This window comes from Microcaecilia unicolor, chromosome 7 (genome assembly GCF_901765095.1).
Source record: "Microcaecilia unicolor chromosome 7, aMicUni1.1, whole genome shotgun sequence".
Taxonomy (NCBI): domain Eukaryota; kingdom Metazoa; phylum Chordata; class Amphibia; order Gymnophiona; family Siphonopidae; genus Microcaecilia; species Microcaecilia unicolor.
In genome coordinates this window covers 26,468,107-26,481,996 of record NC_044037.1, presented here as the reverse complement: position 1 = coordinate 26,481,996, position 13,890 = coordinate 26,468,107, and the positions used below count along the sequence as shown (strand labels likewise).

At 46.0% G+C, this 13,890-nt stretch overlaps 1 protein-coding gene across 2 annotated transcripts in view; it reads left to right on the top strand.

Annotated features, from left to right (window-relative positions):
- The window catches only part of GRIA3 (glutamate ionotropic receptor AMPA type subunit 3), a 429,528-nt gene that overhangs the window by 295,671 nt on the left and 119,967 nt on the right, over positions 1-13,890 (top strand). For both annotated transcript variants that reach the window (XM_030209320.1, XM_030209321.1), the window contains exon 7: positions 11,832-11,999. In XM_030209320.1, coding sequence (XP_030065180.1) covers positions 11,832-11,999 — 168 coding nt within the window. The remainder of the gene's footprint in view (positions 1-11,831; positions 12,000-13,890) is intronic.

Sequence of the window (13,890 nt, the reverse complement as noted above, 5' to 3'; positions counted from 1 at the left end):
CCAGGTGGTAACTCCAAATTGATGCACGTTGGACGCACATAGGCGCCTACGCGGCTTAGTAAAAGGGCCTCTTAGCTGGTTAGCACTGACTATTCACACTTAACCAGCTAAGTTATGTGACATGGAGGGGCATAATTGAACAAAAACGTCTATCTCCATGGGCGTTTATCTCCGAGAACGGGTCCATGAAGGGGCGGACCGAACCGTATTTTCGAAAAAAAATAGACGTCCATGTTTTATTCGACAATTTGTGAGCTGGGCGTTTTTGTTTTTCAGCGATAATGGAAAATGAAAGCGCCCAGCTCAAAAACGAATAAATCCAAGGCATTTGTTCGTGGGAGAGGCCAGGAGTCGTAGTGCACTGGTCCCCCTCACATGCCAGGACACCAACCGGGCACCCTAGGGGGCACTTTTACAAAAACAAAAAAAAAAGGTAAAAGAGCTCCCAGGTGCATAGCACCCTTCCCTTGGGTGTTGAGCCCCCCAAATCCCCCTCAAAACCCACCGCCCACAAGTCTACACCATTACTATAGCCCTAAGGGGTGAAGGGGGGCACCTACATGTGGGTACAGTGGGTTTGGGGGGCGGTTTGGAGGGCTCCCATTTACCAGCACAAGTGTAACAGGTGGGGGGGGGGGGATGGGCCTGGGTCCACCTGCCTGAAGTCCACTGCATCCCCTAATAACTGCTCCAGTGACCTGCATACTGCTGCCAGGGAGGTGGGTATGACATTTGAGGGTGAAAATAAAAAGTTGTGAAACGGCATATTTTTGTGGTGGAAGGGGGTTTGTGACCACTGGGGGAGTGGTCCCTCCAGTGGTCATCTGGTCACTTAGGGCACTTTTTGGGGCCTTATTCGTGCAAAAACAGGGTCCAGGAAAAGTGCCCTAAATTCTCGCTAAAAACGCATATTTTTTTTCCATTATCGGCGAAAGGCGCCCATCTCTGATCACCCGATAACCACGCCCCAGTTCCGCCTTCACCACGCCTTCGACACGCCCCCATCAACTTTGTCCGCATCCGCGACGGAGTGCAGTTGAAAACGTCCAAATTCGGCTTTCGATTATACCGCTTTATTCGTTTTTGTGAGATAAACGTCTATCTCCCGATTTGGGTCGCAATATAGGCGTTTTTCTTTTTCAATTATAAGCTGGATAGCCAGTTAGCGGCTATCCACTAAACACTAATATTTTGCAGAGGTAACTGGCTATCTCACGCTGAATATTTGCTGGTAGCTGGCTAAGCACTATTTAACCAGCCAGGAGCCATTCCTGTCCGATTAAATAGCACTGAATAGCGGGCCCCTTGTGTTTCCCATGCTGACTGTACCTTACTACTACTACTACTACTACTACTTATCATTTCTATTGCGCTACTAGACGTACACAGCGCTGTACGCTTGAACATGAAGAGACAGTCCCTGCTCGACAGAGCTTACAATCTAATTAGGACAAAGAGTAGCAAGATTCCATGCAGAATCCCAAAGAATAGCAAGATTCCGGAATCCCATAGTAGCAAGACTCTGTGTGGAATCCCAAAGAGTAGCAAGATTCTGGAATCCCAAAGACTACTACGTATCATTTCTATAGCGCTACTAGACGTATGCAGCGCTGTACGCTTGAACATGAAGAGACAGTCCCTGCTCGACAGAGCTTACAATCTAATTTGAACAAAGAGTAGCAAGATTCCATGCAGAATCCCATAGAATAGCAAGATTCCGGAATCCCATAGTAGCAAGATTCTGTGTGGAATCCCAAAGAGTAGCAAAATTCCGGAATCCCAAAGACTACTACTTATCATTTCTATAGCGCTACTAGACGTACGCAGCGCTGTACGCTTGAACATGAAGAGACAGCCCCTGCTCGACAGATCTTACAATCTAATTAGGACAGACAAACAGGACAAACAAGAGATAAGGGAATTACTAAGGTGGGAATGATAAAATATGGGTACTGAACAAGTGAGTAAGGGTTAGGAGTTAAAAGCAGCATCAAAAAGGTGGGCTTATAGCTTAGATTTGAAGACGGCCAGAGATGGAGCTTGACGGACCGGCGCAGGACGTTTATTCCAAGCATATGGTGCAGCAAGATAAAAGGAACGGAGTCTGGAGTTAGTGGAGGAGAAGGGTGCAGATAAGAGAGATTTGTCCGGTGAACGGAGTTCCCGGGAGAGGAGTGTAGGGAGGGATGAAAGTGGAGAGAAACTGAGGAGCTGCAGAAAGCCGTAAGCGGTTTCTATTTTTTTTTCCACTTAGAGTCCTTCCAAAGTCCCATGACAAAATATAAATGTTCACTGAGAAGTTTGCATCTACACATCTTTTGTTTGTAAAGTTTCATCAGTCTTTCGTAAGCCAGCAGAATCTAGTGAGATAACTGAATGCAGAGGAGAAGAACTTTTGGTGTCCAGTCAACTGTGGAATATTGTCCTGAGCCTACAAGCTGATAAACAGCTGTCCAAAGCTATCAGGTATAGGAGGGTTTTGTTTCATTTCTTTTAATTATATTGCCTCATGCCAGAGAGAAAGGATGAATGCTTCTGCCCAGATGCTTCTCCACATGCGCTCCTTGGCACAAGAGATGATCTCATAACTTCCATACGGAGAAAATAACTCACAAGTTAAAACTTAGAGCTAGTGAGAAGACGCAATAAATTCTGGATTGCTTTTATTGCAACACAGCTTTTGGCCTCCTCCATATTGGATACCATTAAAGGGCTATAGCATTCTATCACTGCAAAAAAAATATGCCTGGCATAGTCTCTCCATTTGCCCTGTTCAACCAGTAAGGTGCATAAATATTTTACTGCTGCCAGCAGTTGCTTATGGGGGAAAGCAAAGCAGTCTGAGCTTGAATCTGTGATTCTTGGGTTGGAAGGTCGCCGCCTTCTAGGATGCACTAGCCCATTCCTAGCTGTATCTTGTATTTCTGTTATGGTATAAGCCAATCATCAGAATTAAATGTGTAGCATGATGTTGTGTTGGATCAGATACATATATATATATTCAGCAATATATTTGTGCAGATTTTAAAAATATATTTTTGACACTGCAGCATAGAGAATAGTTTCATTTCAAGCCCCTCTCTCCCTATCCCTTTTTTGGGAACTTCTGATAGCAGAAGTCAATTACAAACACTTAACAAAGACAAAAGAGAGATATATAACTCTCTCTGCCCTCCCACCTAAAAAGACTGAACAAAAGCTTGACTAAGGTGGGTACCTGGACGCTCATCAGGACATCTCTGAAAACCAAAGACCCAAGAGACAGAAAGTCTGGAGAAGCCATTGAAGACAAAGAACTCAGAGGAAAAGCATAAACAGGACATTTGCTTGTCAAAGGTATACCTGCCCCTCCCATCATCTATCAGACAAATGGACACCAGGACATCTGCAGAAAGAAGGACTTATAATGTGGTCATGTGAACAGACTACATTAACCATAATGCCTTGCAAAATATCCAGGACATGCACACACCATGCTTCTCTGCTAACATTATAAAAGGCCTGGAAACAGCCCAGCTCGCTCTCTTGGAACCTGCCTCCTCTTGGGACCTGCCTCCTCTTGGGACCTGCTGCTCTCTTTGGGGTCCACTGATGCCTTGCTCCTGAACATGTGCTCATCAATCAGCTGGACCACAGCATGCTTGTAACAAGGACTTGTAAGTTAACCTACCTGCTACTTTGTTCTATTTTATGCACAAATTCTCTGTTCTGAGATCCTTTTAAAAACCTACCTCTCGTGTGCAATTGTATATTAAATCAATCTTTTTGAAGCTAAAATTACGGTCTCTTTGTGTTCTATAGTATATGGTATCTTTTATATATACTTCATTTATTTAATTTATTGCAATTATCACCTTTGGTGATTGGTGGAGAAATTAATATCCTAAAACTTATAAATACAGCGCCTGCTCTTAAATTATAAACAATAGCGAGTGCTCTAGAGCTCTTTCCCCCAAGATAAATCATTTCTTGTAACATTTCTAGTAATTTTAGTTCCTGTTTCCTGATTGGCCCAGCAGAGACCAGTTCAGGGCATTTCTGTTGTTTTCTTGTCCATGCATTTGGTTCCTGTTTTGACCTTGTTTCTTAATGCCTCAGGATTCCAGCTTCTTCCTTTCAATAATCTTTGTTTGGCCTTTTGTGCTGGATGCACTACTTGGAGGTACAGTGACATTAAGATTTACCTTGAGCAAACCTAATCTTTTTCTGGTCTAGTATTCAAACTTCAGAACTCCCTGGTAGGGACTCTGTGACAGATTGAACTAGCCAAAGCAAAGGTACGTCTTAATAAAAAAAAGCTGAGACAAAAATTCATCTAAATTTGAGTGCCCACAGCCAGGGCCGCCGAGAGACTAAGCCGGGCCCGGCCCCCCCCCCCCCCCCCCCCCCACCACCACCACCACCACCACCACCACTGCAGTCCCAGTCTCACCTGCCTGCCCTCGGCTCTGTCCGCCACCGGGCCCCCTGCATTAAAATCGGCAGCGCCTCAGCTCCGTTTAGAAAGACAGATTGCCTCCCTTCGGCCCTTCCCTCACTGTGTCCTGCCCTTGTCTGATGTAACTTCCGGTTTCCGCAAGGGCGGGACACAGGGAGGGCCCGAATGGAGGCGATCTGCCTTTCCAAACGGAGATGAGGTGCTGCCGATTTTAATGCAGGGAACCCGGTGGCGGATGGAGCCGAGGGCAGGCAGCACTGGCGGCCCGATCCCAGCGCCGGGCCCCCCTTGGAGGTCCCCCCTCTCGGCGGCCCTGCCCACAGCGGCAGAATGTCTAGTTGCCTAGTTCTAAACGAGAGACTGTAGGCCAGTACCAGCTTTCTGGTAACTGTATCATCATACTGCTTTCATAAGTTTTGAATTGCGGTATATCAAAATTGGTTATAAACATAAATATACATTATGGGACCTGCAGCATAGATTTCAATGGGTAAAATCAGAGGCAATAAATCTCACACTGATTCAGGATGTAACTTGAAAACTGGGGTTCAGGTTGTCATTGAGGATTCAGTTTGTGATCGGGGGGGGGGGGGGGTTGCAGTGGTTCGCCATGAACAGGTTTTTCTCTTTGGTTTGCAACATCCACGGCTACATCTTAATTAACAAAATTACTCTTAAATTAAAGATGCACGCGACACAGGAAAGGTTGGTATTGGGACGATTAGTTGATTATGTTGAAAAGAAACAGTTATTGCACAGCTGACAATCTAGTTATAGACGCCATCTTAGTACTATAGGTACAGTTTGACTTAACTGCGACTTTTGATAACTCATTCTAGACTGTTAAAATTTTTACAAGCTATGGGGCTGGGTTCCACAGTATTAACTTGTTTGGGTTCCTACTTAACTGATCGTTCACAAATTTGTGCAATGGAACAATAAAATGTCTTCCCAGAAAACCCTATTGAGAGATGTACCACAAGGTTCATTACTTTCTCCATTATTTTTTAATCTCTATTTGGCACCATTGGCTAAGAATATTGGAAATTGGGAAGTAGAGTTTCATTTTTTTCGTAGATGATATCCAGCTGATTTTTAAGTGCAATAAAAGATGTTAACACTAAACTAGGATAGTCTAAACAAATGGTTTTGTGCTCGTCATTTGCTGATGATGCAGTGCAGGTGTACCAAACCTACATAAGTGTTGCCATACTGGGACAGACCGAAGGACTATCAAGCCCGGTATCCTGTTTCCAACAGTGGCCAACCCAGGTAACAAGTACATGGCAAGATCCCAAAACAGTACAATATATTTTATGCTGCTTATCCCAGAAATAAGCAGTGGATTTTCCCCAAGTTCATTTTAATAATGGCTTATGGACTTTTCTTTTAGGAAACTATCCAAACCTTTTTTAAACCCCGCTAAACTGACTGCTTTTACCACAGTGTCTGGCAACGAATTCCAGAGTTTAATTACACATTGAGTAAAGAAATATTTTCTCCGATTTGTTTTAAATTTACTACTTTGTAGCTTCATTGTGTGCCCCCTAGTCCTAGTATTTTTGGAAAGAGTGAACAAGCGATTCACGTCTACCCGTTCCACTCCACTCAGTATTTTATATACCTCTATCATGTCTCCCCTCAGCCCTAGCTGAGGAGCTAGGGATCTGTTTACTAAGCCACACTAGTAGCTTCCGAGCGGCATTACTGACACAGCCCGTTCAAACCCCAGCGCTAGTGAACGAAAGAAAGTAGAAGGAACTAGTTGCGACTATGGAAGCATGACAGTATTCCAGAAAATGTGGTTTGGGGGTTTTGCTGCCAAAACGAAGCGCTCAGTTTGCACGTCAGCTGTGTTACTTTCAGCAGTTGGTGTCAATTTGCCATCACAGCCCATATTGTGGTTGGCTGTTTGATGACGTTGTGTGTTATATCCAGTGCATTTTTCCTAGCGAAAAAGGTCCCAGTACTCAAATGCCAGGCCACTCTTCAGGGGTGGGGTGATCACTGAGGGACCCACCCCACAATAGCCAGGCCCCCTGCAACCAGTCACAGAATCTATGACAAGGCAGAATTTGTGAGTAAAGCCTGAGCTCTTTCATTAAAACTTGGGGACCATGGGTCAATTTTAGCAAACAATGGAAAAGGTGCCGGTGCTCAGTACCCCCTCAAAAAAAAGCCCTGGTTATATCAGGGAATTTAGGAATTTACATCACATGAATTGAGAAGAAAAAATGCTATTGGAGCCTCTGTAGTAGATCAGCGTCCAGGAAGTCCAAGATGACTGGGGCGCGTTTTTGAGAAGATATTCTATGAACATTGATAATTTTGTTCGCACCAGCACCCAAGCTAAGTAATTTCAAATATCTAACAGCTGTTTTTATCTTTAATGAAAAAGATTTTTTGTTATAATTTTTAACATTAATACTTGGCTGGTGGTAGGACGTGCAATGATGTGAGAATGGAGTGTAAATGCTTCTCAAAACTCTGAGACACTATAGCACCCTAAAATAACTGAGCACATTTAATTTAATTTAATCTAAAAAAAATTTTTGTTTTTTTGATTTTGTAATAAGGTTTCTGGTTAAGTTGTTGAGTACCAGTATTGAAACCGATTTTTAAAGAAAACCCAGAGTTTGGATAGTATATCTGTTTCTAAACAGTACAAAGGATTTACAAGTCCCATTGTAGTTGAGACTCGTGACGCAGGACTGCGTCGAGTCTTCATACTACATTTGTTTATGGATTTTATAGATTTCTATGGACTGCTATGTTTTTTCATGTGATTTTTAATAAATATCCCTTGGTTGCCGGCAGTAGTTCCACCCCCAGCACACACCATTCCCAGTGCTAGCGGAAATATTTTAAAAATATTTCCGCAGGTGGTTACCCAGCAGTAATCGAGCAGCATTGCCAGCTGAGGTCCTCTTCTTCCTTCGTTCTGTTTCTGAGTCTGACGTCTGCATGTACAACGTGCAGGACATCAGACTCAGAAATAGAATGAAGGAATAAGACCTCAGCTGGCAGGGGTTGGGGTCCCCCGCCAGCAAAGGTAAGCGATGGCGATGGTAGGGGAGGGTTGGTGGCGGAAGGGGGGGGTCGAGATGGTCGGCGGCAGGGGGAGCTCAAAGTTGGTGGTGGTGGCGGCGGCAACGGCAGCGGGGGGTGTCGGCAATGGCGGGAGGGTCAGCGGCACCGGGGGGAGCTAAAATGTGCCCCCTTACCTCGGGCTCTGGACTCCCCTCCTGCCGAAGTCTGGTTACGCCCCTGGTGCACATGCCCAGTGTTTGTTCTGAGTTTTGTGACCTGGTTCATCTGTTTTTTTTATATGATACAGTATTATACTTTGCACACCTTTTTTGTGCAACGTTTCTGATTGGGGAGGCAGTTCAGAAAACTTTATTTAAAAGCTTGGATCATTTCCTTTGGTTTTTTTTCCATTTTAATTCACTTTAAAACCATTGAGCATGGGTGAGCAGTCTTTCTTCAAACATGATGCCTTCAAGCTTGAAGTGAAATTGGACTTTCTTTTTTGAGTTTGCCTCCCTCTGAAGTTACTTTAGATTTAATTTGGAAAACTTCGGTGGACCTTAGAAAAACGATGTTACATCAAAATAATGCTTTCCAAAAAAAGAGGGTGGTAAAATTGGAGCATCAAGTGGATAAAGACCTGGTAGATAAAGCCTAGGACAGAGGATTAATGACAACGAGAAGGACATTAAAGACTTGAAAGCAGCACAGACTACTTTCATTCTGGATATAACTAACTTACAGAGGAGAAATAAAGCTTTGGAAAACTATGCTAGAAGTGATCATTTGCCTATTTTAATTTCCCTGGTCTACTTTAATGATACTTAGAGAGATGTTAGAGAAATATACAAAATACGTTTTGCAAGTTCTAGAGGATAAGATTCCAGCTTTTACTCAGGTTTATCATCTGCCTGTGTCAAAATCTTCTAAGACATTGGGTGTTCCACAAGATATTGACGCCCCCCTTGGACATCTCTGTTGTACTAGAGACATCAAATTGTGAATCTTTGGTTAGTTCCACTTTAATTGCTATGGCGTCTTTATCCCTGGATAAGACTTGGCTGCTAAATTTATTTTTAAATGTAGGAAACATTTTCATGGACAGAAGATTAGAACATAACCTGATGTCTCGTACGATATGCAGAGATGCAGGAGGCAACTTATGTTGTTGCAACCTGGAGTGATTCAGTTGGGAGCTACTTTCTTCCTCAAGTATCTTTGTAAATGTACTGCCTGATATCAAGCTTGTAAATATGTATTTTTTGAGTCAGTTCAGCTCACGGCTTTCCTTGCCACAAAACAAGTTGCAGCCTTGCCGTTAGCTGTTAGTGAGGGGACGTAAGATCTCCAGTTTAGTTATTTAAGGGGCCCTTTTACTAAGCTGCAGTAAAAGGGGCCCTGAAGTAGCAGCGGTGTCCATTTTTGCCTCACGCTAGGCCCCCTTTTACCACAGCAGATAAAAAAGGCCCAAAAAAGAAATGGCCGTGTGGTAAGTTCACACTTGCCGAGCAGCCATTTTAGGGGAAGAACTTACCGCCACCCATTGAGGTGGCAGTAAGGACTCCCGTGTTTAATCTGGTGGTAACTGTGCAGTGCGTGGCGCTTTCCGATTACCGCCGAGTAACCCCCTGCAGTATTAATTTTACAAAAATTCCAGCAGCATGGGAAGTGCCACATTCTGGGGGCAGAACTACCGCTGGCAGCCACGTTAGGTTGGTGGTAGCTCCGGGTTGCCATGTGGCAAGCCCGCGGCGGCCTTGCCATGCTTTAGTAAAAGGGCCCCTAAGTCTTTGACAGTCAGGTCTTATTTTTCTTATGTTTTAACTAGCGGAACCATGCCCGTTTCCTCAACAATGAAACGGGCCCTAGGAAGGCTGTCATGTAAGCTTTTTTTCTCTTACTCCCCTGCCCTCCCCTTCATTTCCAGCAATTCTTCCTTCCCCTCCCCTCCATGTCCAGCGATTCTCCTCTTCCCTGCCCTCCCATCCATGTCCCTCGATTCTCTCCTCTACTGTCCTCCCATCCCATCCATGTCCATCAATTCTCCTCTGCCCTCCCCTCCCCTTCCCTCCCTCCCCTCGATGTCCCGCGATTCTCTCCTCCCCTCAATTTGTACCTGAACGTTCTCTGGCTGGCTGGCGCTGGCTTCCGTTCGTAACATCCCTCCTGACGTCAGCTCGCCTCCAGCATTCCCTTCCCTCTCACTGTTCTGCCCTCTGACGTCATTACGTCTTGACGCGAGGGCGGGATAGTGAGGGGGAATGGAACGCTGGAGGCTGGTTGACGTCAGGAGATGGTACGAACCCAGGCAGCCAGACATGGAACGTTGGAGGTGCAAATTATTATATAGGATTATTGATTGCCTGCCTTCAATTCCTAAGGGGCCCTTTCACTCAAGCACGGCAACCCGGAACTACCGTCAGCCCAAAGTGGCCGCCGATGGTAGTTCTGCCACCGGCGCACGACATTTCTGGCGCTGCCAGAATTTTTGCAAAAATGAATACTGCAGGGGGTTACTGCTGGGTTAACATGGGAGCCCCTACTGCCACCTCAATAGTTGGCGATAAGTGATCCCCTGAAATGGCCACACGGCAAGTGCGAATTTACCGCAAAGCCTTTCCTTTTTTTTAGCCTTTTTACCCGCAGCAGTAAAAGGGGCCCTAGCATGTGACAAAATGTCCACCACTGTTAGTGCACAGCCCCTTTTACGGAACTTAGTAAATGGGCCCCTAAGTCTTGGATCTTCCAAATGGTGGACTTGAGTAAGTACATGCTTACAGCTTACATGTCTTGATTAAGGGGTAGATGCACTAAAAAAACCGAGCCATTAACGTGGGTTTTAAACTGGTTCTAGCCAGTTTAACGTACAAGTAGTAAACCAGGGCATGCACAAAAGGGCATTTTCCTGTCACGGTAGCAGCTAACGAAAACAGAATGCAAACTGTTATAATGAGATGCACTGCCGTTTTCCGATCCCCTTACTGTGGAAAACCTAACGGGAGGTCTGGACCTTTCGTTGGGGCTGCTGTGAGGGAATCGGAAAGGAAAAACAAAACGTCCAACAAGTGCTCAGAAGAACAAGAGGGATGGGGGGAAAAAAGCCAAGTGCTTGTCAGGGACGTCCTTCTAGAGTGCCTAACATGGACGTCCCTGACGAGCACTTGGCTTTTTTTTCCCCTTCCGCCGCCCCCTCCACCCCCGAAGTCGCCATTGCCGTTGCTGCTCCCCCCTGCATTGAAATCACAGCTTCCCACAGCCCTGGCCTCCCCGCCATCGTCTACGCCCCCTGAGAACGAGGTCACTGCCGCCGCTGCTCCCCCCCCCCGCCCCCCCCCCTCCGTCTGCAACCGGGCCAGGCCCTCACAGCACCTCTCACCTGTGAAAGCGCTGCATCAGGCGACAGCAGATCGCTTCCCTTCGGGCCTCCCTCCTTCCCTCCCTGGCCCGTCCTCGTCTGATGTAAGTTCTGCGAGGGCTGGATACAGGGAGAGAAGGAGGGAAGCCCGAAGGGAAGCAATCTGCTGTTGCCTGCTGCAGCACCTTCACACGGAGGTGAGAGGCGCTGTGAGGGCCCGGCCCGGTGGCAGACGGAGGGGGTCAGGTGGAGGGGGGAGCATCGGCGATGACAACCTCGACCTCTGGGGGGGCGGAGGGGGCGGGGCGCAGAGGATGGCGGGGAGGCCATGGCTGCGGGAAGCTGTGATTTCAATGCAGGGGAGCGGAGATGGCGACCTTGGGGGGGGGGGGGCGACGGTGGCGGCAGAAGGGAAAAAAAAAAGAAAGCCAAGTGCTCGTCAGGGACGTCCATAAAGGACGTCCTTGGCAAGCGCAGAGCAACCAGCATAACACTTGGCTGCTCTGCGCATGCTCGACTGGCCGACTGTTTAACGATGGAATAGAGAATGCAAGTGAGCTACAACGAGCAGCTCATTTGCATTCCTTTTCCTTGATGCATGCCCGTTCCTTACTGATTCGCTAAGGGAATCGGTAAGGGAAGGGCTTTAACAAGTCTTTAGTGCATCTTCCCCTAATTGTCTTATACTGAATTATGCAAGCTAAATTATTTTCTGTACAAGTGATTATTGCTTGGTTTATGATGTAAAATCTTATAAATAAATAAAACCATTGAGTATGCACTGAAACAGGAAAATGAGACAACATACAATTTTGTTCGTTTTTCTTCTGATTTATTTTGAAAATAAAACAACAAAACGTTTGCTGCTTCTGCGCCATTTTAAAGTGAAAAGACAGCCCCAGCATATCCAGATCTGCAGTTCTCTGGCTGTTGGAGAGGAGAATGATCTTTTCTGCCTTAGGTCACCTCAAACAATTTCTGATAATAATCCATCTGCTCTTGTTTTAGTATACGTCTGCATTAACCCACGATGCAGTCCTGGTCATTGCAGAGGCTTTCCGTTACCTGAGGAGACAGCGGGTCGATGTTTCCAGGAGAGGCAGTGCTGGAGACTGCCTAGCAAATCCTGCCGTGCCCTGGAGTCAAGGGATCGACATTGAAAGAGCACTGAAAATGGTAAGGACACCCTTCTCTGATGATATGAAACATTAAACAGTTTATTATATACACACACACAGTCAATGTCTTCATTCAAAAAGAAACCTCTTTGAAGGTCTCCAGAAAAATGCATGGCCATTTATTTCCATAGCACAGAATTATTAGAAATGAAGGAGGTCTTCTTTGTGTTTATGAAAGAAATCGTCTTTTACTGATACAGTATTATTATTATTATCCAGTGTGTTCTGAATTGTTCACAAACTCACTCTGTAGTATGGTGAGCAGCCGGAGCTTATATTCAACTGGGAATGAATGTTATAAGCTTTTGGGGAAACCCCTCCTTATCAGCATCAGAGCTCAATAGCCAGTTCCCCCTTAAAAATAAGCCATTAGGAATGACTACACATTGGACCGGGTGAACAGTGGCTCAGGGCGCCAGCGATAAAGGGGCCCAAATCCCCAGATTTTCTCATCATCACCAGTGTCTTACCTGGTCCAATGTTAAGCATTCTCTCTCTCTCTCTCTCTCTCTCTCTCTCTCACACACACACACACCAGGGTCTAGAATCTCTCCCTCCCTCCCTTGGTACATTGTCTCTTTTTTTTTTTACATGCATAGTAACATAGTAGATGACGGCAGAAAAAGACCTGCATGGTCCATCCAGTCTGCCCAACAAGATAAACTCATATGTGTATACCTTACCTTGATTTGTACCTGCCTTTTTCAGGGCACAGACCGTACAAGTCTGCCCAGCAGTATTTCCCGCCTCCCAATCACCAGTCCCGCCTCCCATCACCGGCTCTGGCACGGACCGTATAAGTCTGCCCTCCACTATCCTCGCCTCCCAACCACCAACCTCTCTTCCCCCACCTGCTCCCCCACCCAATTTTGGCTAAGCTTCTGGGGATCCATTCCTACTGCACAGGATTCCTTTATGCATATCCCACACATGTTTGAATTCCGTTACCGTTTTCATCTCCACCACCTCCCGCGGGAGGGCATTCCAAGCATCCACCACCCTCTCGGTGAAAAAATACTTCCTGACATCTTTTTTGAGTCTGCCCCCCTTCAATCTCATTTCATGTCCTCTCGTTCTACCGCCTTCCCATCTCCGGAAAAGATTTTTTTGCGGATTAATACCTTTCAAGTATTTGAACGTCTGTATCATATCACCCCTGTTCCTCCTTTCCTCCAGGGTATACATGTTCAGGTCAGCAAGTCTTTGTTCATACGTCTTGGAACGCAAATCCCATACCATTCTCGTAGCTTTTCTTTGCACCGCTTCCATTTTTTTAACATCCTTCGCAAGGTACGGCCTCCAAAACTGAACACAATACTCCAGGTGGAGCCTCACCAATGACTTGTACAGGGGCATCAACACTTCCTTTCTTCTGCTGATCACACCTCTCTCTATACAGCCTAGCAACCTTCTCGCTACGGCCACCGCCTTGTCACACTGTTTCGTCGCCTTCAGATTCTCGGATACTATCACCCCAAGATCCCTCTCCCCCTCAGTACCTATCAGACTCTCACCGCCTAACACATAAGTCTCTCGTGGGTTTCTACTCCCTAAATGCATCACTTTGCATTTCTTCGCATTGAATTTTAATTGCCAAACCTTAGACCATTCTTCTAGCTTCCTCAGATCCCTTTTCATGCTTTCCACTCCCTCCCGGGTGTCCACTCTGTTGCAAATCTTAGTATCATCCACAAATAGGCAAACTTTATCTTCTAACCCTTCGGCAATGTCACTCACAAATATATTGAACAGAATCGGCCCCAGCACCGATCCCTGAGGCACTCCACTACTCACCTTTCCCTCCTCCGAGTGAATTCCATTCACCACCACCCTCTGGCGTCTGTCCGTCAACCAGTTCCTAATCCAGTTCACCACTTCGGGACCTATGT